Source organism: Heteronotia binoei, chromosome 14 (genome assembly GCF_032191835.1).
Source record: "Heteronotia binoei isolate CCM8104 ecotype False Entrance Well chromosome 14, APGP_CSIRO_Hbin_v1, whole genome shotgun sequence".
Classification (NCBI taxonomy): domain Eukaryota; kingdom Metazoa; phylum Chordata; class Lepidosauria; order Squamata; family Gekkonidae; genus Heteronotia; species Heteronotia binoei.
Window position 1 is genome coordinate 3247258 of NC_083236.1, and position 26299 is coordinate 3273556.

At 47.7% G+C, this 26299-nt stretch overlaps 1 protein-coding gene across 1 annotated transcript in view; it reads right to left on the bottom strand.

Annotated features, from left to right (window-relative positions):
• TERT (telomerase reverse transcriptase) overlaps window positions 1-24951 on the bottom strand; it is a 67769-nt gene extending 42818 nt beyond the window's left edge. The window contains exons 1-6 of the mRNA XM_060253655.1: window positions 24155-24951; window positions 22818-23016; window positions 22009-22198; window positions 16821-17006; window positions 12591-12752; window positions 11455-11550 (exon numbers count right to left, since the gene is read on the bottom strand). Of these exons, the coding sequence (XP_060109638.1) occupies window positions 11455-11550; window positions 12591-12752; window positions 16821-17006; window positions 22009-22198; window positions 22818-23016; window positions 24155-24875 (1554 nt within the window). The 5' untranslated portion in view covers window positions 24876-24951. The remainder of the gene's footprint in view (window positions 1-11454; window positions 11551-12590; window positions 12753-16820; window positions 17007-22008; window positions 22199-22817; window positions 23017-24154) is intronic.
• Window positions 24952-26299: the final 1348 nt, after the last annotated feature.

Genomic DNA, 26299 nt, shown 5'->3' on the forward strand with positions numbered 1-26299 from the left:
GAGGTGCGGCGACCAGAACTGCACACAGTACTCCAAATGAGACTGCACCATCGATTTATACAGGGGCATTATGATACTGGCTGATTTGTTTTCAATTCCCTTCCTAATAATTCCCAGCATGGCGTTGGCCTTTTTTATTGCAAACGCACACTGTCTTGACATTTTCAGTGAGTTATCTACCACGACCCCAAGATCTCTCTCTTGGTCAGTCTCTGCCAGTTCACACCCCATCAACTTGTATTTGTAGCTGGGATTCTTGGCCCCAATGTGCATTACTTTGCACTTGGCCACATTGAACCGCATCTGCCATGTTGACGCCCACTCACCCAGCCTCAACAGATCCCTTTGGAGTTCCTCACAATCCTCTCTGGTTCTCACCACCCTGAACAATTTAGTGTCATCCGCAAACTTGGCCACTTCACTGCTCACTCCCAACTCTAAATCATTTATGAACAAGTTAAAGAGCATGGGACCCAGTACCGAGCCCTGCGGCACCTCACTGCTTACCGTCCTCCACTGCAAAGACTGCCCATTTATACTCACTCTCTGCTTCCTATTACTCAGCCAGTTTTTGATCCACTCAGCCAGTTTTTGATCCAGTTTTTGACCTGTCCTTTTACTCCATGACTCTCAAGCTTTCTAAAGAGCCTTTGATGAGGAACTTTATCAAAAGCTTTCTGGAAGTCAAGGTAAACAACATCTATCGGGTCTCCTTTGTCCACATGTTTGTTCACCCCCTCAAAGAAATGTAACAGGTTAGTGAGGCAAGATCTTCCCTTGCTGAGTCTTCTTCAATAACCCGTGTTCATCAATGTGCCTACTCATTCTGTCCTTGATAATGGTTTCTACCAACTTTCCTGGTATTGAAGTCAGACTGACTGGCCTGTAATTTCCTGGATCTCCTCTGGGACCCTTTTTAAAGATGGGGGTGACATTTGCTACCTTCCAGTCCTCAGGAACGGAGGCAGATTTCAATGAAAGATTTCAGATTTTTGTTAGAAAATCCACAAGTTCAACTTTGAGTTCTTTCAGAACTCTCGGATGTATGCCATCCGGACCCGGTGACTTATTAGTTTTTAATTTATCTATCAGTTGTAGGACCTCCTCTTTTGTCACCTCAATCTGACTCAGGTCTTTCAACACCCCTTCCAAAATTAGTGGTTCTGGGGCGGGCAAAAAGTTCTCATCTTCCACAGTGAAGACGGAGGCAAAAAATTCATTTAGCTTCTCAGCCATTTCCCTATCCTCCTTCAGTAATCCTTTTACCCCATGGTCATCCAAGGGCCCCACTGCCTCCCTGGCTGGTTTCCTACTTCTAATATATTTGAAGAAATTTTTATTGTTGGTCTTTATGTTTTTTGCAATATGCTCCTCATAGTCCCTTTTTGCCTGCCTGATCACAGTCTTGCATTTGATTTGCCACAGCCTGTGTTCCCTTTTACTAATCTCACTTGGACTGGTTTCCCACTGCTTAAAGGAGTCCTTCTTACCTTTTACAGCTTCCATTACTTTGTTTGTTAACCATGCAGGCCTTTTCTTATGCCTGTTTGTGCCTTTCCTAACTTGGGGTATGTATTTTATCTGAGCTTCTAGGATTATAGTTTTAAATAGTGTCCAAGCTTCCCCAAGGGTTTTGACCGTATGTACCTTTCCTTTCAGTTTCCTCCTCACATGCCTCCTCATCTCAGTGTATTTCCCCCTTTTAAAGTTAAACATGGTTGTGGCGGTCTTTTTGGACAACTCCAGGCAGCTGAAAACTCCTTTGTAGTAATTCCAGTTGGTTTCAAGCTACCATTTGTGGTTGCTTTTCCCTTGCGTTACAGAAAAACAGGTTGCTTACCTGTAACTGATGATCTTCGAGTGGTCATCTGTGCAGTCACATACATGGGTCTTGCCTTCGGCAACGGATCCTAACCTCAGAGACTCCAAAAGCTCGCTTGAGCGTAATTTTTGGCGCGCTTTCCGGCTCGCCCTGGGGAGCAGGCACCAACTGCGCATGCCTGGAGTGAGCGGAAGGTGCCCCTCCCACTCAGTTTCTTCCAGCCGCTACTGACATCCATGCATGAGAGAAGCAAAGAGCCAGCAGAGGGGAAGGCTGGGTGTGTGTGTGTGACTGCACAGATGACCACTTGAAGATCATCAGTTACAGGTAAGCAACCTGTTTATCTTCATTGTGGTCTCTGTTAAGTCCCACACATGGATGATTAACAAGCTGAACACAGGAGGTGGGTGCTGGCAAGTGGTAAGCAAACATAATAGTTAGTTCACATATGGACATTCACCTTGCACTCACCTGGAGGAGGATTAGTGAAAGATTGAGCGAAGGACTGCCTGGCCGAAGGAGGCATCAAGTCTAGCACGAATGTCCAGGGCATACTGAGCGACAAACGTGGACGAAGAGGACCAGGTCGCAGCGGCACAAATGTCCTCCAAGGATACTCCTTGCAGAAATGCTGAAGAAGTCGAGACGGATCTGGTAGAATGAGCTTTGAGTCCGACAGGTAATGGTTGTTTAGCAAGTCTTTGGGTGGATATCTTGGAGCCTTTATGGGGGTTGCCATAGGCTACAAACAAATTAGGGTCCCTTCGGAAAGGTTGTGTACGTGCAAGATAGAAGGATAAGGCTCTCTTCACGTCGTGAGTATGCAGTATCCTTTGACCTGAGTCCTTTGGTTCTGGAAAAAAGGCTGGTAAGGAAGTAGCACTTGAAAGGTGGGAGGGGGAGACGACCTTTGGGAGAAAGGTGGGGTCCACCCAAAGAACCTCCTTGGAACTATGAAAGACAGTATAAGGTAGATCAGAGTGGAAGGCACATAGATCAATTGCTCATTTGCCTGAAGTAAGGGCAACCAATAGGGCAGTCTTCCAGGAAAGTAAATGTAAGTCAACAGATGCTAAGGGCTCGAAAGGTGGTTTAACAAGCTGAGCCTGAACCTGAGATAAACTCCAGGCAGAAACGATGAGTTTAACTGGGGGAAGTAGACGTAAAAGTCCCTTGAGGAAAGCTTTAGACAATTGGTGAAAAAAAACTGTCTGACCATCAAGAGGAACATGGAACGATGAGATGGCGGACAAATGAACCTTTAGTGAAGAGTAACTAAGTCCTGAAACCTGCAGGGACAATAGGTACTGTAGAATAGAGGAGATGGGAACGATGTCAGGATTAATGTCATGAGATTGTGCATATGCGGAGAAGCGCTTCCATTTAAGAAAGTAAGAACGTCTAGTGAAAGACTTCCTAGCACTGAGGATAACGTTGTACTTCTGGGGGCAGTGTTATGAATGGATCGTCCACGCTGTGAGGTGTAGAATTTGAGGATTGTGGTGCCAGACCTGACCTTGATGTTGAGTGAGGAGGTTGGGTACCATAGGGAGACGATGACAGGAGTGGTGCGATAGCTGAAGAGGCCTCGTGAACCATGGTTGTCTCAGTCACCACAGAGTGATGAGAATGCAGTTTGTCTGATCTCGGGCAATTTTGAGGATTCAGCTTGTGATGAGTGGAAATGGAGGGAACAGGTAATGGAGACCTCCTGTCCAAACGTGGAAAAAAGCATCATTGCTCCCCCTCATGTAAAAGCGACAACATTTGGTGTTGAGTCGCATGGCAAAGACATCTACACTGGGTCTCCCAAAGCAACGGAAGATGCAATGAAGATGTGCAGGACTGAGTGACCATTTGTGGTCGTCCAGTGAAAACCGGCTGAGAGAGTCCGCTAGAGTGTTTTTTACTCCGGGTAGATGGATTGCAGTGAGGTAAATGTTGTGCTTGATGCACCATTTCCACAGGGCAATGGAGAGATGGCAAAGCTGAACAGATCTCGTTCCCCCCTGTCTGTTTATGTAAAAGACAGTTGCCATGTTATCTGATGTGATTTGAACATGATGACCCGTTAGAGATGGGAGGAAGGATTGAAGGGACCTGTGGACCGCTATTAGTTCCAAGCAGTTGATGTGGAATTTTCTCTCTGCAGGAGACCACAGACCCCTGACAGTCTTGTCCTCTAAGTGGGCTCCCCAATGTCAAGCATGTGGTTTATATTCAGTATTAAGTTTAAAGTTTGGTTCTGTCGTTTAGAATTCCTTTCTGTATAATTGCATATCAAAGCTAAGTAGTCCCCGTTTGTTCTAACCTCCCTTTTCCCTTTCCCATCTTTAACTAGCAAATGTAGGAATGCAATGCTTTGAGAGTAGACGCCTCCCGGAAAGGTTTCCATGTAGTAACTATCAACTGTAACAAGAATGCATGAGACCGAAGGAAGTTTCAACCGCAGAGATAGCAAGGTGCATATTTGTAGTAATTCACAAGTCCTTGTTATGTCTTTAAACTATCTCTTCTATGCACTTTGAAGCTTAAAGCTTCATACCATACAGTACTTTGTATCACTTTCAAGGTGTTCCACCTTGAAGCAACAATGGATTATCAATAAACTGAGACTGTATTAAACAATTACTTGGTTATCTGAAACTTCCATGCTTGACACCCAACCCCACCGAGGCATTCGTGGTGACATTTGCAATAGGGGAAGGCCGGATGAAGGGCATCCCCTGAAGCAAGTTGGGTTGAAGAGTCCACCAGTGGAGAGAGAGTAGGACCTCCTTGGGTGCGGTGAGAATCATGGTTTGAGGTTGTCTGTGAGGCACGGACAAACCAGAGTTGCAGAGGCTTCATCCAAAGCCTGGAGAATCTGATGATGGATGTAGTTGCTGCCATGTATCCCAGAAGACGTTGAAACATGACAGCAGGTTGAGTTGGAGATTGAAGAATAGTAGTGGTAGTTGCTATGATTTGTACACTGCGCGGAAGAGGGAGGAAAACCATATGAAGGTGCGTGCAGAAGCAGACACCTATTAACTGTAAGTCCTGTGTAGGGGTGAGTTGTGACTTGGCAAGGTTCACACACAGACCTAGGGATGCTAGAAGAGATAGTGTGACTTGAATGTCCTGTTTGAGCTGTTGAGGTGACTGAGCAGTCAGCAGCCAGTCGTCTAGTATGGGAAGATGGTGCTATCTCAGAGACGAAGAGCTGCAGCCACCACTGCCATACACTTTGTAAAAATGCAAGGGGCCGTGGCCAGTCCAAATGGGAGGGCCTGATATTGGAAGTGGTGGTGACCCATGGTGAATATCAGGTGTTTCCTATGTTGGGGCCTTATTGAAATGTGGAAGTAGGAATCCTGAAGGTCCAGGGACGCCATCCAGCTGTTCTGTGGGATTAACAACAGGACTGAATGAACGGAGAATTTCTTGTAAATTATTTGATCGTTGAGTTTCCTAAGATCTAGAATTGGACGTCTGCCTCTGTCTCGTTTTGGGACTAGAAAGTATCTGGAATAGAACCCTGTATTTTGGTGGTGGAGGGGAACGAAGGAGATCTTGGATTTCCTCGTGAAGAAACAGGGACAGCGATGTTAAAATAAAACTGTGATGGCGAGGGGGCGAAATGAACTCTATGGAGTAACCTATCTGAATTATAGTAAGTACCCAGGTGTCTGTGGTGATCTTTTGCCAAGTCCTGAGGAACGGGAAAAGCCTTGTGAGACCTGGAGATAGCAGGAGAGGGAAGTCAAAGAGACTGCTTAGAGGGTGGCGTAGTCTTCTTGATTGATTGTGAGCTTGACTTTTGCTGATAGGACTGGTAGGACTGTTTGGTTTGGGGTCCCTTTCGACGCCAGTATTCAGACTCTTTAGGGGAACGTTGGCGTTTCAGATAGGGCTGTTTCCAGGGTCAGGAAAAGTTGAAGGTTTGGGGCTGCTGTTGCTGGGTGACACCTAGGCGTTTAGCATGCTTACGGCCATCCTACGGATGTGAGGACATTGTCCGTGGATGCGTGGAACAGCCCTTGACCATCAAACGGTAGGTCCTCTATCTTCTGTTTGATGTCAGTCTGGAGGTTGGTTGAGCGAAGCCATGCATGGCGTCGAAGCGCTACTGATGATGCAAAGACCCTGGAGGAGCAGGACACTGCATGCCGAACGGTGTTGATCTGTTCTTTACTTACTCTGGAGAGTTCTGAAACCAACTGATGAGTCAGCTTTTGAGAAATGTCTGGTAAAGTTGGAATTAGGGGTGTGAACTGGTTGACAAGGTTGAAAACATAAGCCAAAAGGTAAGCCAAATAGTTGTTAATTTTTGAGTTGGTGGTAGCCAGGTCATAGATCTTCCGTGCTAGGGTGTCGAGTTTACACCCTTCCCGGTCCGGGGGAGCAGGGTGTCTAGAAGGTTTTGCCTTTGAAGCCGAGTGTACAATTATCGAATTGGGAGCAGGGTGAGAGGAGAGAAACTTTGAATCCGGGGCATGGACTCTATAAAGAGAGTCAAATCTCCTCGGAGCTGGCGCGATGGAAGCAGACTTGTCCCAGGCTTCCTGAAGTCCCTCAAGGTGGATAGGGAGCACTGGAAGTAAAGATCCAGCAGGCAGGTCGGATTGTACTAAGTCATGTACCACATCAGTGACTGCCGGGTGTCAGAAGGTAAGGTAACAGCCATGGTGGAAATTAGGTTGAGATAGGCCTTAGAGCCATTGGATGGAGAAAGGTGGACCGGGCAAGGCGTGTTGGAGCCAGGGGAGGCTGGAGAATTAGGGTGGTTGGACCCGGAGGAACCAGAACTCACTGACTCTGAGTTGTCTGGAGGAAGCAGAGGCTGATCCGGAGTCAAAGGCGACAGCTGTTCGTTGGGTTTTTTCAGTGGAGCCATGGGAGCTGAGGGCATGGTTCCAACCGGTGAGTGAGGGGCCCGGATCGGAGCCGAGGATGTTGTTGCGATCGATGAATGAGGAGCTCGGATCAGAGACCTAGGAGCTGGAGCTGAGGTGGAGGTCGAGGCCAAGGCTGGGAGCTGAGGAACATATGTAGGAGAAGCATGTCGACTCCTAGAGTGCCTGTACTCAGCGTAATCACGGTACCAAGAGTGTTGAAATCCTTCATGGGAAGGAAATCTGGAGAAGTGTCTGTAAGCCCTCTGAAGGCGATCTCGAAGCCGAGGAGTAGTCGTAGCGATAGTGGTAGTCAAGGCAGAGTTCTGAGCGGATGGGAGAGCGAGAACGGAGGTGAGGAAGATCCCTTTTGTAGGAAAGAGGTGTCCTGTAGTCCTGAGTCAAGAATTGAGTGGACGTCTCTCTATAAAGCTGTGTTAAGACTTGGGTGGATGACTCACGAAGCTCTCTATACAGGCAACGTCTCGATATGTGCTCGGTTCTCTATACAGGGGAGAAACCCCTATATCCCAGAATGCATTCGGATCCAAAAGATGTCTGGGGTCAGGTTCCAGGATATCCAGAGGCAGGGAGCCGTGGATCGATGGAGATCTGGATGGGATCGGAATCACATCTGAGGTTTGAGTGAGTTGGGGCATCTCAGTGATGACATCAGTGGAAGCTGCAAGCTCTGCAGGTAGGAGTGTTGAGATGGTGTGCTGTGTCAAAGTTGAGGCCATCGGAGTCGAGGTGGAAGTCAAAGTCAAGGCCATCGAAGCTGGAGGTGTCGACATAACAGAAGCCTTGCTGGTTTTGGATAAGCCTGCTTTGGACGGGAGGGCAGGATATAAATCTGAGAAACAAACAAACAAATAAATAAATGTAGATTCTTGATTTTTTTGGGAGCCCAAGTGGATGAATCCAAGCGATGGCTTGACTTCTTAGATTTGTGACTGAACTCAGAATGGCGGGAAGCAGATTTGTCAGACTTATGCTTTCTTAGTGATGCCACAGTGGCCAACGCAGCTGAATCTCCTTCTTGGGATGGGGGAGGCGGTGAATTGCTGGAAGTGGGCATAGCCCGAAGAGACTTTTCTAGAAGAAAGCTCTGAAGGCCTGGTGCCTGTTTGCCGAATCTGGTGCAGTGGGTGCAGGAGTCGACCCTGTGGGCTTCTCCAAGGCAGAAAAAGGCAGTGGGAATGACCGTTAGTGGATGGGATTTTAGCCCCACAGCTGCGGCACTTTTTGAAAGTAGTTTTCCCTTCCATATGCTCCGGACCGGGGGGGGGGGGGAGGGGAAAGAAAAGAAAAGCCCAGAAATAAGGTTCCTTTTTTTTAAAAAAAACGCACAGATATGGACGAAAAACAGAGACGAAAAGGGAAGAAAACGATACCACAGGGGACGAAGAGATGAGAAGAAGAACGAGCTAAGGAGAAAAACGCAATGAAGAAGGTGTTGTCCAAGCGGCGGTTAGGAAGAAACTGAGTGGGAGGGGCGCCTTCCGCTCGCTCCAGGCACGCGCAGTCGGTGTCTGCTCCCCAGGGTGAGCCAGAAAGCGCACCAAAAATAATGCTCAAGTGAGCTTTAGGAGTCTCCGAGGTTAGGATCCATTGCCGAAGGCAAGACCCATGTGTGGGACTGCACAGAGACCACGATGAAGATTTAAGGTTACTGGGCCGGTTGCTTTGGGTTTTATTGTTTGGCATATTAAACAGCCTTACTCTTGCATGTTAGCTTTGAGGTTTGTGAGTGGGGCCTGACCTAGAGTTTTTGGGGAATGGGGCTCGGGGAGGGCCTGGTTTGGGAAGGAGAGGAGGGGGCTTCCAATGGGGTACAGCACTGTAGAGCCCATTTTCTCTAAGTGAACTGATCTCTGTCCCCTGGAGATGACCTGAAATCCCAGGAGATTTAGCGCCATCATCTGGAGGTTGGCAACCCTAGTTTTGGGCCCCTGCAAAATTGTTCTTAAGCAGATCCACCCCCCCAAAACCTTATAAATACTAACACTACCACCCCTCTGCATCTCACACTTAATCCAACCTAGCCTGCTATTGCCATTCAGCACCTGAAATCACCTTTATAAAGTTAGTATCTCTGGTATTTTGTGTTTCATTTTATGACATGCATGGCTTAACCAGACTCAGCAGAGGGGAAAAGAAAGAAGGAACGTTAATAATATTAATATTAACAAGTGGGGACCAGTGATACTTGTGTGGGGGGGGTGTGGAGACTCGTGGGCAGGGGATCCTGGTGCAGCTCCTGAGCCTGGAGTCCTTTTCTCCAGCTTCTGGGCTCAGCTGCTGAGTATTGGAAAAAGTGCAGAAAAGGGCAACTAGAATGATTAAAGGTTTGGAACACTTTTCCTATGAAGAAAGGTTAAAACACTTGGGCTCTTTAGCTTGGAGAAATGTCGACTGCGGGGTGACATGATAGAAGTTTACAAGATTATGCATGGGATGGAGAGGGTAGAGAAAGAAGTACTTTTCTCCCTTTCTCACAATACAAGAACTCATGGGCATTCGATGAAATTGCTGAGCAGTTGGGTTAGAACGGATAAAAGGAGGTACTTCTTCACCCAAAGGGTGATTAACATGTAGAATTCACTGCCACAGGAGGTGATGGCTACAAGCATAGCCAGCTTCAAGAGGGGGTTAGATAAAAATATGGAGCAGAGGTCCATCAGTGGCTATTAGCCACCGTCTGTGTATGTGTGCGTGTGTGTGTGTATATATATATATATATATATATATACACACACACACACAAATTTTTGGTCACTGTGTGACAGAGTGTTGGACTGGATGGGCCATTGGCCTGATTCAACATGGCTTCTCTTATGTTCTTTGTTGCTGCAGGCTTGCGGGGGGGGGGGCTGCCTGTGCAGAGGGTGCTTTTACTTTTGGGTGGATTTAAACCCCCCCCCAAGTTTATTTTTTAAAACTTTCAGATTTTTCTGCACACCTGGGGAGTCCCCCAAGTTTGCAGAGAGATTTGCTCAGCCTCCGTGTGGCCCCAATCTGCAGATTGCAGCTATGAGTGGTGACAGGCTATAGACAAGTGGAGACCCACAAGAAACTTCCGGGGAGGGTGCCTCCCACTCCCACTTCTTGAAGATTCTTCACCCTCTTTCTCATCCCTCCCTAACCCCTACATTCTGGCTTCCCCATCACTGAGCAAGCTGCAATTCCAGGCTTCTTGTCCTGGCTGGAGCATCTGGGAGCTGCTCTCGGCCTGCAGTGCCTCCCCATTGCAAGCCCACTATGGCTGAGCCCTAAGAGCTACAGGGATGCCAGCGCCACCAACAGCATTGAACCTTTTTTATTGTGGGGCAACTTAAACCCTCCCAATGTTTGTTTGTTTTTACTCTTCAGATTTGTTTCCAATCCTGGGGTCAGCCAAGCTTGCAGAAAAACTTGTTTGGGCAAAGTCTTCCCCCTATCTGTGGAGTTAGATATTAGCAGAGGGGGAGCATCCTTGAGAAATATAGATATTCAAATGCAGGGACAAGAAGGGCAGAGCAAGATAGATGCAGGAACTGTTTGCTGAGCAGGAAGTGGGGGACAGCGGGGGGTGTTGAAAAGAAAATGGAACCTTTGCCTTCAATCTCCCTCTTCCCCACCCCATTTTTCACATCTTGAATTACTATTTTCCCCACTGTTCTCAAACAGAACTGCATTTACTCCATCAATAATGAATCCCACATGTGGTGTGGTGCTCCCTCCCTCCCTCTTCAGCACTCAGCACTGCAATTTGTTTCAAGAGCAAATTCAGCTTGTTGGTGGGGTCGTGGTCCCAGCAGTGGTCTCGCCAGCTTGCTACCTTCTCTGCTCCTCACTCCACACACTAGAGGTTCAGGGGGCTGCTTCAGACAGATGGTGGACTTTCTTTCAACTGCCCTGGTTGATGGGATGGGACAGGGAGAGAGGGGCACAGAGAGAGTCATGGCTGGACTCAGGCGGAGCAGAGTTGAGCCAAAGCTGCTGCCTGACCCTCAAGGGTGCCAGCTGTGAGTGGAGACAGGCAGCTCCTAGTATTGGCTGTCAGAGTTTCTACTGGGGGTGAAATCACAGAACCTCACCTTCTGCAAGTGGGCACCTTTGGGACTCCAGAAACTGGCAGACTTTGCCACCTTCTACTGCCAACTAAGAGCTGACATTACAGAGATCGAGAACTGTTAGAAAACAGTCTCAATGTTGAAGAATATTAGCGTGTGCTCAAATGGCTCACACATTTTTGTCTTAGCTCAGGGAAAATGGCCCCAGAGCAAACTAACTTATGCAGTAGCTCTCAACTTTAATGCTAGTAGCTCATGAAGTAGAATTTTTGCTCACAAAACTCCACAGCTTAGAGGGAACACTGATTAGCACTATCTAGAGATGAGAAGCTGCAAAAACAAATTCCCCAATACATCAGGAAACTTAAGGGTTCCATTTGAGAAGCTAAAACAACTTGGAAAAAGAATCAATACAGCACTCAACATCTGATGAAGCTACCTTAATGAAGGTTAAAAAACCCCCATGCAGCAGTATGGTTTGACTGAGGTTCCATGCTGTTTCTCTACTGGCATAATGTCATTTTGTTAGTTTCACAACCGCTCTGTTCACAAGTTACGGAAACACGTGTACAATCCTGCCCAATGCAGATAGCAGCCCCTATGCATTCACTGAATATGTGCGGGGGCAGGAGAGTGCCTGCCTGGTCATCATCACCTTGCTGTGGGGGGAGGGGAGGGGGGATAGTTTGCAGATATCTACCTGTTCAACTACTACCGCATTTCGCAGCGAGGTGCTCTGCTGAAGATGACGAACAAACAGAGTCATATCTGGCATAAAGTCCTTCGACGTTGATACCTGCAAATGCATTCCGATTAAAATACTGTTGACTGCTGAAGAGATGGAATTGAGTCCAGGAGCGCCTTAGAGACCAACTAGATTGTGGGAGAATGAGCTTCCCAGAGTCCAAGCCCCCTTCATCAGATACAAGTCGGAATGGAGAGCTCTGCGTCCTCCTCTCCCAGGCAGAAGGTGGGAGCAAAGACACAATGCAAAAGGTGATCAGCTTGATTAAAGCAGGGCAGAAATGCTGAGGGGCAGAAAATTAGCATCTGTAATGAGATAAGAACCCTATGTCCTTGTCAGCCTTAGGGGGGAGTCAACTCTTCTGAACTTCTGAATTAATTCAAATTCAGCAATTTCACATTGTAATCTCTCTTTGAAGCGTCTGTTTTAGGACTGCTGAGTTCCTCTCCAGCACAGAATTTAGTAAGTGTACCGTCACCCAAAGTCGGACAAGCTGCCTCCTTTTCAGCATATAATAGTCTGCCTCATGCATTGTTTCAACTCTAGTTGGAGCAGACAGTACTGAGCTCTGTAGGCCAGTGGTCCAATTCAGAACAAGAGCAGCTTTGCATTTCAGGAGCGAGTGTCTGACTCTAAGGCTGCTTCCTGAGCAAAGCATGACTCTGTGCACACTGACTCTGAGGGAACTCGCTGAGATTTCCCCCTGGAGAGTATCTGTAGGGAGGGCCAGCAGTCTCCAGGCTGTGAGGAGAGCACCCAGCCTCAGTCCACAGGCACACAGCCCCCATGACACCATGGACAGCCCCCTCCTCCTTTCTCCAGGAAGGACGGGGGGAGGGGAGGGCCAGATCTTTGGCAATTGCAGCAGTTTTGCAAAACCCCACAGTGAAGAAGAAAAACCACTCCTCAGATAGCACAGCAAATACATATTCTGACTGGCTCATAATTAGTCATCCCCATCCCTTCACGACAATTTGTATGGGAGATTATCTAACTAGGGCCTATTTTGAGTACATATTAGTCTTTGGGCTTTGAAGGCAGCTAAACAGAGCACCAACAACACAGGAGAGAGAAAGCAGAGTTGGCCATACGTGTCTCCGGTATTTCTTAATGATCTGCCCATTCTTCGCCCTGATGACCACTGCATAACGTCGAATGCAGTAGCTGCTGTTGTTGCTGGGTCCCAGGATCTGTGCAACCACCTCCACCACCTTGTGATGAGGAATGGTATCGTAAGCCCCGCTGACATCGGCCTGGAAGAGACGGAGGGAAAAGGCACCTGACAAATCTGGGCTCTCATTCACCAAAGCTGCTGCTGGCCGAAAAGCCTCTTAGCTGGGAGGGAGCCTCACAACTCTTCTCTTGCTTCCAGAACTCTCACCTGCACACTGGCTGGCAGCCAAAGGTAAAAACAAGAAGTAATCCTCTAAGAAGGTTAGCTGCATTCACTGGAAGAGTATCTGAGGTCAGCTTACAGAGCCAGTGTGGGGCAGTTGATCAAGGGCAGGACTCGCATTTGCTGGGTGGCCTGGGGTCAGGAGCCCAGAGCTCTGAGGACAATCCTTGGGGGCATAAAATGGAGGAGGGATGAAGGGCTTTGGAAGCTGCGCTAGGTCCTTATCAAGGAGGGAACACAGGGGATCTTCTAAGTCTGGCCCCCGCTGGCAGATATCTAAAACTGCCCATCAGGACCACAATGATGACAGAATTTTCTGCAAATTTGAGGAGCCCCTCAGGTTTGCAGAAAAACCTGAATTATTAAAAAAGAGACACTAGGGGGTTTAAATCCCCTCAATTTTTTTAAAAAAAGTTGTCTGTGCCTGAGCTCACCCGTGCGGCGAGCAGCAGCAGTTGCCAAGAGAGGTTCTGGGCCTGGCTGTGGAGGTCACCAAAAGAGGTTTGGGTCTGGCCCGGAGCCACCCCCCGAAGCAGCTTCCTGGCGCCACTGCTGCTGCCACCGCTGGCAAGGGAAGGAGGGAGGAAAGGGGGGGACGGTGCAGGGGTGGGGGCAAAAGAAGGGGAGTGGGTTGACAGGTAAGTGGAGAGGGGGAAAGGATTTAGAAACAGAAAGGGGTTAGGTTGGCAGGAAGGGAGATTGGCAGAGGAGGGGTGGGAGGGCAAGAGAGAGGAGGTTGTCAGGGAACGGAAGGGGGAAGAATGGGGGGACTCTCTGAGGAGGAGGAGGAGAAATAGAGAGGGGGAGCCACTGACAAGAAAAGGGAAGCAGGAAGAAGGGAGAAAAGTTCATTAGTGAAGGGAAAAAGCAAATTGGGGCAGGGGGGGGGGGAAGTCAGCCAAATCTGAGGATTCTGAAATCCAATGCATGGAGCTGTGAGTGGACAAGTCTTTCAACAAACCTGAAAAAACCCAGTTATGCAGAAAACCTGAAATTTTTTTTAAAAAGTACATTGGGGGTAAAACTTATCTCACAATGATGGCCCCCGAATGATAAGAGGACCATCTGTAGCTTTAACAAGTGGAAGCCCTCAGTGGTCATTGCCAAGCAACCACAGCATTCTGGCCCTGGTTTCTGTCAGGAAAAGGCAGGGGGAGGGGCTTTCCATGGCTACTTTGGCCTTTAAGGGAGGACTCCTTGGAGCCACGCCTGGCAGCAGCCACTGAGTGACTTGGAATCACTGACTTGCATGACTCACCTAAGTCTGGCTTCTTGCTCCTGTTTGAGAGCAGCCACCTGATGAAAGCCAGCATGGCACAGAAGTTAAGAGCTTCAGGGCAGGGTCTGGGCAACCCAGCTTCAAATCACCAGTCTGCCATGAAAGATCACTTGGTGATGGTGGGTCAGTCACATACTTTCAGCCTGACCTAACTCACAAGGCCGTTCTGAGGATTAAAAAGAGAGCATAATGGTCCCTGCTGAGGAAGAAGGTGGAATAGAAGTGAAGTGAAATACACCTGAAGATGGAGGCAGAGAAAAGGTAGGTTGGTGAATGGCTGAGAAGGAGAGAATGAGGCAGGGGAAGAGGAGAGGCTCTAGGGGTTGCCAGGAGGAGGGAGAGGGGAAGAGAATACAGGGGGATGTGATGTGCCCTCCAGAGGTCCTTGAGGGCTCCCTACCATGCAAGTGGGCCTGGCGCCACGTTAACTGGGCCACAGTTTTCCTGGGGGGGGGGGGCTGAAGACAGAGGAACTGCTGGCTGGGAAAGAGAGAAACAAGCAAGGGAAGGGGACGGGGCTGTTTTGCTCTCTCCCTCAGGCCTTTTGCTCTGCTTGAACCATCTCTAACCTGCTTCCCTCTGCATTTTTGAGCACCAGTTAAGGCAAATTTGCAAAGCATCCCCAACTACAATAAAGCAACAAGGGAAAAAACCCCTCAGCTCTGTGAAAACAATATTTTGACCAATGGAGACACAGTTCCTCAAACTTTTTGCCTGCATGGTCGAGCGCAAGGCTTCCTAATCTTTCAGAGCTTGTGGGCACCTTTGGAATTTTGACATAAGATGGTGAGTGTGGCCACAAAGGAAGCCCAGGTGCAGGGGACAAGAGGGGCAATTTAACAAAAAATACACTGGGAAAGAGGTGTGGCAGCAGCCACTGAAACAGCATCATTTTAGATTCAGGAGGGTAGCTGTGTTGGTCTGAAGCAGCAGAACAAAGCTTGAGTCCAGTGGCTCCTTTAAGACCAACGAAGTTTTATCCATTGTAAGAGCTTTCATGTGCATGCTCGCTTCCTCAGATACAATGAAATGGGAATTCCAGTCCATACATAAAGTTAGAGGGTGAGCAGCAAATTATTTTCATTTGCAATCAAACGACAAAGGCATTGGTGTGGCTACGGTGCCCACGGGCAACACAATAAGGGACCCCCCCCCGGAACGAATATGGAGAAGAGGGACTTTAATTTAAATGAGGGACCAAGGAAGAGTGGGTTAATGGTGTGGAAGAAGTGGCAGCCAAAATGGTTAAATCAGGTATATAGATGGACGCCATTAGAAATGTTAATGGAGGAAGACAGGGACGATAGGTGGAGGGAATTACTCAATCTTAAAGGATACAGAAGGGTAGAAGATTTGTTAATAATGGATAAGTTAAAACCATTACAAGACTTGCAAGAAGCAGTAGGGGTACAACATTGGCTTAAAGCTGTAGGATTGTATACTAAAGTTAAAAAGAAAGTGAAAAAAAGTAATATAAATGAAGAGGAACCTATGGAAAAGATTTATAAATTAATGGGTAAAACAAAAAAAGGAATAGTAAGCATTTTATACAGGTGTATGACTTCAGACATTGAAGGAGTAATAGGTCACCTTCAACGGATATGGAGTTCAGAAGGCCAGATAATGAAATGAACAGTAGAAAAGTTAATGGAAGGTTTAAAAAAGGTTAAAATTTATAAAGTTAGGGAAATGGAATTGAAATTCTTTACTAAATGGTATAGAATTCCGGCTACCTTAGTGAACATGTTTCCTGGGTTGAGCCTTAAATGCTGGCACTGTAAGAAAGAGAAGGGATGGTACACCCACATGTGGTGGGAATGCCCCAATAGATTATGGGAAATGGTAGTGGGAATGATAAAGAAGTTTTTTCAAGTTGAACTGAGAATAGACTTTGAATTGATGAAGATGAGTATACCAGGGAATGCGATAATAGGGAAGAATAATCAAGACCTATTAAAAACGGTAATGGCGGTAGGATGGAAGGATAAAAGTAAAGGGAAGGAAAGAATTTGGCATGATTATCTTTTTGATTTTGTTCAGTCAGACATAGCCGCCACAATGACTCAGGAAGGGTCATGGGAAGAAATAAGAACAAGGATTAAGGAAAAGTGGCTGATCTACCTGAAGTGGGCAAAAGAAGAAAAGAAGGCAGACATTCAGTGGAAGCTTTGAGTCCTTTGTCCCTGGCTGGAAGACGACGTATAGACTAAGGGGGGTGGGATGAGGGGAAATATGTTAAATGGAATGAGAAGAAGAGTGTAAGAGAAATGGACAATCAATAATAACAATAAAATATATATAAAAAAGTAAGGGACCCCTGGAGGGGGTTACAGATCCAGGACCAGGGAGACCCACGGCCATTTCAGCAACTGTTTGCAAGTGGATGCTGCCATTTCACACAGTAAAATGAAACTGCAAAGTGTACTGAAAGTGGATGGAAAGTGCACTATTCCATGTGTATGGAAGCATTTAAAATCTGAACTCAGCCATGAAGCTTATCAGGTGACTTGGGGTCAGTCCTTCTCTCAGCTTAACCAAATTCTCCCTCCATAAGTTGCTGCAAGGATAAAATTAGGGGAGGGGAAACCCAGGCAAACTGCCTGAGTGTCCCAGAAGGACAATGCAAAAAGGCAACAGAAGAGGCACCTTCACAAAATAGAACGCAGGAAGCCTTTGGGCATCCGACCCCAGAACTTTCAGAACAAACTTCTTCCACGCAGCACAGATGTCATCTTTCCCAAAGACGGAAGAACCAAGCAGGCTGGGATTCTTCTTCTGCTCATACTTGAGCACACTATATAGATTTTTAAGTTGCATATTGAAATACTGAACCTGAGGAAACATAATTTTAAAACAGCTGTAAGGAGTTGACACAGCAAAGACACATTCATTAGACGCCTGCAACTGGCCCTGACCGTATTCCGCCCCAGTGGTTCCTTTTAAGTCCCATTTGGTAAGCCTCACATCTGGCCGCTTTTTGCACTGGGCTTGATCAAACAGGTGAAATCCCTGTAGATCAGTCATCATTGCCATCTAGAAAAGTAGAGGCATCTACTCAGACCCTGCAAATTACAGCCTGCTTTGTGTTCTGGGTAAGCTTTATGCCGTGCACTTGGCCTTTGAGCAGAAATCTTGGATCAACAGTTGCAATATTTGGGACCAGAACAGGTTGGTTTTAGAAATCTGGCTGAAAAATATCTAAAGACAAACAGACTACAAACTACCTTCTTTGATCTGAAGTTGGCATTTGATGCAATAAGTAGAGAAAAACTATGGGCTAAGCTACAAATGCATGCAATCTCTAGACCAGGTTTGTCAAATGTCGTACCCACGGGCTAGAACCAGCCCAACCCAGGGCTTTCATCACACTCCCCCCCCTCACCCTTTTGAAGCTCCAAGGCTGATGAAGTTCCCAACTCCTTCTTCCTTTTCTTTGCAGGTTGAAGCACTAAGCAATTCTGGGCTTGCAAAGCTATAAAGAAAATGAAGAATGGACTTTCCATTAAGGTTTCTGAGACCTTAATGGAAAATCCATTCTGTGTTTTCCTTGCAGCTTTGTCTGTGCTGCAATGTATTTTAATGGAATGAAGCTCAGTTTCACTTTTCAGCATTTATCTGGCCAGTTAGAACCTGCTCCTTGCTGGACTTGTGTGACTTTACAAATAAAGTGCTGACGCTTTGAGCCAGCCACGTCGCTGCTGAATGAACCTGATTCTAAGAGGTGTTTTTACAGCACGGTTTTTAAAAGCAGAGGCAACCATGAGGCTCAGAAAACCTCTGCTTCCACACACCCAGACTTGATTAATTGGACAGAGCCTGCAGCAATATCAAAGCTGAATTTTCCACATCTGAATTTTAAAAGGGACCATGCAGAACAACATTCTGCCACCCTAAAGCACAATTACTTAGAAAACTATAGGCTGAACTTTTGCACTTCTTTGGAAACCTACCAACATCAGAACAGCAAACAATCATTGAAAGGATGGACTATATGAAACAAAAATCACAGGCATCTAAAAAATCTGAGATAGCTCCTTCCTGTTGGACCTCTGTGGAGGAAATACCCATGGAACTGACCCTCTTCAAATTAGAGAAGTGCCAAACAGTGGATCCTGATACCTCGGAGCTGCCACAACAGGACAAGAATTCCATCAGAAACCCTACACTAAGAAGGCACCGAAAAATGGCTGCATTTTCCATGGCTGAAGCAGGGACCTGAAGAAAATCAATAAGGGCACTTGACAATTAAATGTTTTATCTTGGAACGCTGCAGGGTGGGGGAACAAACTTTCTGACCCTGACTTCTTAACTTTTTAATGCAATTTTGACATTCTTTACTTACAGGAAACATGGGTGCAGGATCCCAGCTCTCCAATGATCCAAGGGTCCCGCGTCTTTCCTATTCCAGCAATCCAAATTCACTCTAAAGGCCGGGCCAGTGGGGGCCTGGTGATCTTTACTATGGTTGATTTGAAAGCAGATGCACAAATTCCGGAAAGTAACTGTCTAAGATATATCCAGGCCCTTCTAATTCAGGGGCAACAAACAGGCTCCCTTTTATTTATAAATGTTTACCTTATTACTATTATTATCAGAAAAACGTCTATTTCTGTTTCATTGACTATGCTAAAGCCTTTGATTATGTGGATCACAACAAACTGTGGCAAGTCCCTAAAGAGATGGGAGTATCAGACCACCTCACGTCTCCTGAGAAACCTGTACAAGGGTCAAGAAGCAACAGTCAAAATGGGATATGGAACAACAGATTGGTTTAGAATAGGAAAAGGAGTTCGACAAGGATGTATATTGTTACCCTGCTCATTTAATTTATATGCAGAGTACATCATGCGGAATGCTGGCCTGGTTGAAGCAGAAGCCGGAATTAAGATTGCCGGGAAAAACATCAGCAACCTCAGATATGCAGATGACACTACTCTAATGGCAGAAAGTGAGGAGAACCTAAAGAACCTCTTGTTGAGGGTGAAAGAGGAGAGCACAAAAGTAGGCTTGAAACTCAAAATAAAAAAAACTAAGATCATGGCATCTGGCCCCATCACACCATGGCAAATAGAAGGGGAAGACATGGAAGTAGTAACAGACTTCACATTTCTGGGATCCAAGATCACTGCAGATGTTGACTGTAGCCATGAAATTAAAAGACAGTTGCTCCTTGGGAGGACAGCTATGGCGAAACTGGGCAGTATAATAAAAGTAGAGACATCATCCTGCCAACAAAAATCCGATTAGTCAAAGCAATGGTATTCCCAGTAGTAATGTATGGCTGTGAGAGCTGGACCATAAGGAAGGCTGAGCGCAGAAAAATAGATGCTTTTGAGCTGTGGTGCTGGAGAAGAATCTTGAGAGTCCCTTGGACTGCAAGAAGATCCAATCAGTCAGTCCTAAAGGAAATCAACCCAGACTGTTCCCTGGAAGGTCACATGCTGAAGCTGAAGCTCAAATACTTTGGCCACCAAATGAGAAGGAAGCACTCCCTGGAGAAGACCCTGATGCTGGGAAAGACAGAAGGCAAAAGAAGAAGGGGACGGCAAAAGAGGAGATGGCTGGACAGCGTTACTGATGTAACTAACACGAATTTGAGCAGACTTCGGAGGATGGTGGAAGACAGGAGGGCCTGGCATGACTTTGTTCATGAGGTCGCAAAGAGTCAGACTCGACTGTGCAACTGAACAACAAAATTCTTGTAAGTATCTGGGTAACCATTGTGGGAGCATCTATGACATGGAAAATCAATTTAAAATTTATAAAAATTAGGTTTCAGCTTCTGTTTAATTTCTTGAAGAAATTTTATTTTATGAAAGGTGGACAATCCTTTTCAGCACTACACAAAGTGTATAGCTCTTAAGTTATTACCTGCAGTATTGTATGAGGCACCATTATGGCAGCCTGTGATTGTTAAAGATCTTGAGAGACTGCTAATGAGTCTTTTTGGAAGCAGATGGGAATTCCCAACTGTGTCTCCAATTTGGTAATCAGATTAGACATTGGGTTGTGCTCCCTACTGTCAATGACATGGAAATATGCTATCAAAAGGTAATTAAAAACAGTTTTGCTAGAACTCCTAGTCCAGGGGTGTCAACTCATTTGTTATGAGGGCCAGATCTGATCTAAATGAGACCTTGTCGGGCATTTACTCCTCCCCTACACTTGGTGTCTTCCCACCCCCCACCCGCAATCACCTCTTCCACTCAACTATCCCCATACCCTTGGCATTTCACTACTCCTCCCAACCCTTAGCCTTCACTCACCCAACTGTCTTCCCACCCCACAGCTGAAACAGATGCCGGCACCCCCCCTCCCATGTGTGTGTGTGTCCCCCGTGTCTGTGGTGGTTCAAAGTCTTGAGGCCCAAAATGGAGATAAGAATATTTATTGGAGGTGCAGGGGAGGCATCATGACGATCACAGACGCTGTGATGACCAAAGCAGCTTACACTGTTCTGCCCCTTTTGATTTGTACAACAATCCCGTGAGGTAGGTTAGGCTGAAAGTCTGTGACTGGTCTGAAATCACTCAGTCAGCTTCCACAGCAAGAATCTCAGTCTGGCAGATTCTGCTCTGAACTGCTAACTGCAACATCATGCTGGCTGCCATAGGAGGGTTGCTGCTCCCTCAAAGGCCAAAACAGGCCTGGAAAGGGCCTCCCTCCCCCACCTTTAACTGATGGAACCAAGCTTGGAATACTATGGTTGCCTAGCAACAGCCACTGAGGGAAAACAAAGGACCCAGAAGGGTGGGCCAATAGGACGCACAGGCAGCTTCCCTAGACCAGCTGCCCAGGCATCAACAGCACCCTTTTTGTGTGGCCCAGGTCTCTTTCAGATGGCCACTGCCTGCTGGACTCACCACTATTTATTTATTTGATTTATTTTTATGATTTATATCCCGCCCTTCCCACAAAGTGGCTCATTACTTGAGATATGCATTTTTTCCAGCCAGGGAAGATGTGACTGGGCCAGCAGTGGGGAGGGGAGTGGAGCAGAACCAGCTAATGGGACATAAGTACAGTTGAATGGTGGTTGATGGGCCAGTGGGTGAGAAGTAAGCATCAATGGGTCAATGGGAGAGTTGGAAAGCACCAATATGCCTGGGCTTTTATACACACACACGTTTTATTGATTGTTTTCTTTTTTCCTGCATCCTACCAACCTGTGGTTGAAGGAGTAGGAAATAATAAAATACCTGTTTAGATGTCTGCAACTACAGGAAACACATATTTTGAACTTTATATTGGATTTATATCCCGCCCTCCACTCTGAATCTCAGTTTCAGAACGGCTCACAATCTCCTTTATCTTCTTCCCCCACAACAGACACCCTGTGAGGTGGATGGGGCTGAGAGGGCTCTCACAGCAGCTGCCTTTTCAAGGACAACTGTCAGAGCTATGGCTGACCCAAGGCCATTCCAGCAGGTGCAAGTGGAGAAGTGGGGAATCAAAGATGTTCTCCCAGATAAGAGTCCGCATACTTAACCACTACACCAAACTGGCTCTATGCAAACTATGCAAGCATTGCAATAAAACACTAATTCAAATAAATGAACATGACCCAACTCAAGTAACTCCCAAGCTGCTGATCCTCTCTGTACAGTAGAAAAGGAGGCAAGTGCCACCCTGAACTTGCTATGCAGTTTATGCAATGAAAGAAATGGGGCAACCTGCATCCAGGGCTTATACCCCCCCCCCCAACCTGTCAAGAACTGCACAAATGGAGATGCCACGTGTAGTGCTGTGCTAACTTTCACAAAACAACAGAGGGGAATAGATTTGCATCTCTGCCACACGGAGGCTTCCAGGAATTAATTCAAAAGAGAATCACCTTTTTGTCTCTGCTCTTTCTGCAGAACTTTTCTGCTCCCACCAGATTATTCAGCCTGACCACAGGGCGCAGCCCATTCACTTTGGGGATGAAGCGGAGCTTAGCTGCCAAAGGAACACACCTCCTCTGCTGCAGAGTTTCGATGTCCTCCTTGGACAAGGCAAGAAGATGTACTTTTGCAAGATGGCTCCTAGAAGGTAAGTAAACATTCATTTCCAAAACCGCAATACCGTTCTTAAACTCACCTTGGCAAGCATGAAAGCAGAAACATGCTTCTGCATTCACTTCCACAACCACCAGTGGGAAAGCAACCTCTCTCATCACAGATGCGTCAAGGAATGCCACTGAGAAGGGCCTTCGTTTTGGTGGCACAACCATGATGACCTCAGGGCTCTTCCTGAAATTTACACGTGGGCATGTAGCCTTCCCTGTGCTCAGAAGAGTCCCAAGCTTCCTATGTCCCAAAGAGGCTTTTTGCAAGAGATATGACTGCTGGGTGACAGCACCTTGGAGTGGAGGAAAGGCTTCAGACTTGACAGGCCACAAACCAGAGTCTCCTAGAAGAGCAATGGCTTTGAATTCTAACACATGGAAAACAAAACATTCTGAAGGTTCAGGGCCCAGAGCAGATTTTATCTTGCCATTATTTCGCTACTGCTGGTGTGCTTTGAGTCAGTTAATTAGTTATGTCAATTAATGATATGTTGTGAATCCTAACAGGGTGAAGAAAACAGGTGTGTAAATTTAAAATGTAACCGGGCGGGGGGGGGGGGGGGGGGCGGGGAGAGAGACTTCTAATTGCAACATACCTGACTGCCAGGCTCTGCAGCTTGCCCCAGACAGCCTTTCTGAAGAAAAGGAGCAAATTCTTTTGATATTCGGTCTCTGTGATGTAGAAGAAAGACCAGAGGAGTTGCACAACATAGGAGTTCATCAGCCAGAACAAAAACTTGGAAAGCAGATGTGTCCGGAAACGGTGTTCTGAGGCAGGAACGGAGCGGCCATGTTCTACAAGGAGGACGCCAGTGCAGTGAGAACAAACACTACACACCAGGCAAGTATCCAGAGATCCCTATCCTCATTGTTGAGGGTAGTCTTTTCATAAGTCATTACCATTATATGCCAAAATAGAAGGCCACAATCCTACAGAGCTACATACCTGCACAGAGGAAAGCTGGACGCACAGCTGGAGGTCTTTGAGGCATCTCAGCTTAACAATGGAAAGGGGGCCACAGATGCTGAGCTCTCCCATGCATGACAGCAGGAATGCCCCAAGCCACACCCCCTGGCCACGACACCACTGCCCCCCCGCCTCCCAGTAGGCACTCAGGATAATAAGGCATCTGCAGATACACAACTTAATCATGATGCTAATTCACTTGCTTGCTAGAAATCATCAAAACTATCATGGGTTTCACCAGCCTCTTAACTCATCACTAAGAGGAAAACTGGGTTAATCCCTTTGCTTTTTACTTGGGCCCAGTTCAGTATCCCTCACCTTCTGTGCTTTGCGGAGGAGAGACTGTGGAGTTCTGTTACAGGAACACTACAGGAACACTCTTGTGAAGGTGGGGAAACTGAAACTATTGAGAATGCCCTATTGCACTGCCTTTTTGGTTGTGATTCCAGAAAAGATCTTCTATTCTTTAAAAAAAAAAACTGGATCTATCAGAACATTTGCATGTAGCCTTTCTTCTCTGGGATCATGATCCTGGAATCACAGCAAAGCAGGCAGTCTGCACAAGATGAAGAAGATGATGATATTGGATCTATATCCCGCCCTCCACTCCGAAGAGTCTTGGAGCAGCTCACAATCTCCTTTCCCTTCCTCCCCCACAACAGACACCCTGTGAGGTGGGTGGGGCTGGAGAGGGCTCTCACAGCAGCTGCCCTTTCGAGGACAACCTCTGCCAAGGCCATGCTAGCAGGTGCAAGTGGAGAAGCGGGGAATCAAACCCAGTTCTCCCAGATAAGAGTCCGCACACTTAACCACTACACCAAACTGGCTCTCCAGTTTGCACAGCCCGTTGCTGCTCTATAATCAGCTGATGGACTTTACTTGTTCATTTTAATACAATTTTATGTTCCAATGCAGTAATTTAGAATTGATCTTTGACTGTAATAAGTGGTTCATCCCAATCAATACCTTTGGTCAGGCGCAGCCAGGCACAATCGTTCACCCTCATTTTCCACAACAGCTCTCGCAAAGGAAACGTGTCCTGCTTCCCCAGGGAGATGAATTTTTTCACATTTTTGTAGAAGCGATGTTTGTTGTGACTAGAACCCCAAAGAGCCGCAGGGACCACTCTTTCAAGACATTCCCTTACGAAGGTGTACACTTGCCAGGGGCTGCTGTTTTGCTTCAGGAGTGCCAGGAAATCAGTCCTGAAGGAGTCTCTGGGGACTGACTTCTCACTTTCTTCTTGACTCAACTTATCATGTTCACCAATTCTGCCTGAAATTTCTGGAAATGGACACAAACCACCTGCTACACCTCTGAGGCAACCTTCAACACTGCCCCACTGTGTCCTTGAAAAGATCTCACCTTGCTTTCTTTCACAAATTTGGTCTGAAACCAAAACAGGACAATTCTTTTTTAACATTGCTGGATAGGGACACCTTACATGGTTCCGTAGCAGTTCTTGGAACTTGTCTTTCAAGCACCTGTAACGCTTTGGAAGCCTCTTCTTCCTCTGGCAGCAACTTGGGGGATTTGGACCACTGGGCTGCTTTGGAACCTTATCGCTCAAGAAGATCGTTTCCACAAGCCTTCGTCCCCCTGCCTGATAACCTTTTAAGCGATTCAGCACAAATGACTGAGGTAAACGCTCCTTCCAAGGCTGATGAGAATACAAGAGGTCACGCATCTTAATTTCACTTGTGCATATTTTGTCAAAAGACTCCCCAACTGAATTCAGTGTGTCCTTCTTATGGCATTTATCTGCAGTAGTATTTTTTGCAATTGCCTTCTGCATAGGAGAAACTTTACAAGTGTCTGTTCCCCCCCTCTTTGCATTAACGCTAAAGTTCTGAATGGTTTCCTTCTCACTATCTGCCCTCAGTGCCTGACTGCATGCAACAAGCATGTGAATTCCTGGAACTGTGAAAGATGCGCCATAGGCCTGTGCCCCAGAAGTACCTTCTTGAGGAACATACTCCGTAGGGGTTACTTCGCCTTCCAAACTTGACCTCACACTCCCTCCAGAAATATGACCAGCCCCCCCTCCAATCAACTGCTCTCTGTGCTCTGCAAGAGGTGGGTGTTTTGCTTGTTCCTCTAATCCTTCATGCACTAATGTTACTTTCATTCTCTTTGCATCCGTTTCACTGCAATCCTTCCGTTTCCTTTTTAGTAGCACCCTTTTAACTGATGAGTGCTGACTGGGCCTTCCCTGGCTCACCAGAGAGCCGCTGCTCCTTGCAGAAGAACACCAGTCTTGCTGTGGGGCTCGTTGCCTCCATTTCGCCTTCCCCAAGTAGGAGCGGCGAGACTGAAGCCTTCTTTGCAGGTAGCGGCCTAAGAGGCTGCGGGCGGGCCCGGCTGCAGGAGAGGGCTCCGGGGCCGCCGCCGCCGCCGCCGCCAGCTCGTGCACGGGCCGCCCGCAGAGCTGGTAGCAGCAGGAGGGCGGCACGAGCACGAAGAGCGCGCAGTGCTCCAGCAGGAAGGCCAGGCGCTCGTCGCCCACCCTGCTCAGCAGCGTCTCCCAGGCCGCGCTCCGGCCGATGCCCTCCGTGGCGCCGTTGGGCCACAGGCTGCCCAGGGCCGGCGGGCCGGGCAGGGGGGCGCCGCTCTCGCCCGGCAGCGCGTAGCCCGAGGCCAGCACGTTCCTCTCGCCCCGCGCGCACAGCCGCCGCACCGCCCGCGCCACCACCTCGCCCGCGCTGCAGACCTGCCCGCGGAGGGAGGGAGCGGCCCCGGCACGGCACGGCGGCCAGGCGGGCAGCCCCACCAGGCACTGGGCCAGCAGCGCGCGGTAGGCCGCCGGGTCTCCCTCCTGCACCAGCGGCGGCCCCCCGCCCCCCGCCAGCGCCTCCGCCAGCGGCACCAGCGCCGCCCAGCAGCCGCCGCCGCCCCCCGCCCGCGCCCGCGCCGCCATCGCCCGCCCGCCCGCTCCGCCCCGCGCAAGGGAGGGGCATCCCCGCTCCAGCGACGCCAGCATTTCCCACCCTTCCCACGTAGAGAACCGTGGCGTTGGAAGGGACCTCCAGCGTCATCTAGTCCAGCCCCACCCCTGCACAAGGCAGGAAACCCACAAACCCCTCCCCCTACATCCACAGGATCCTCACTGCT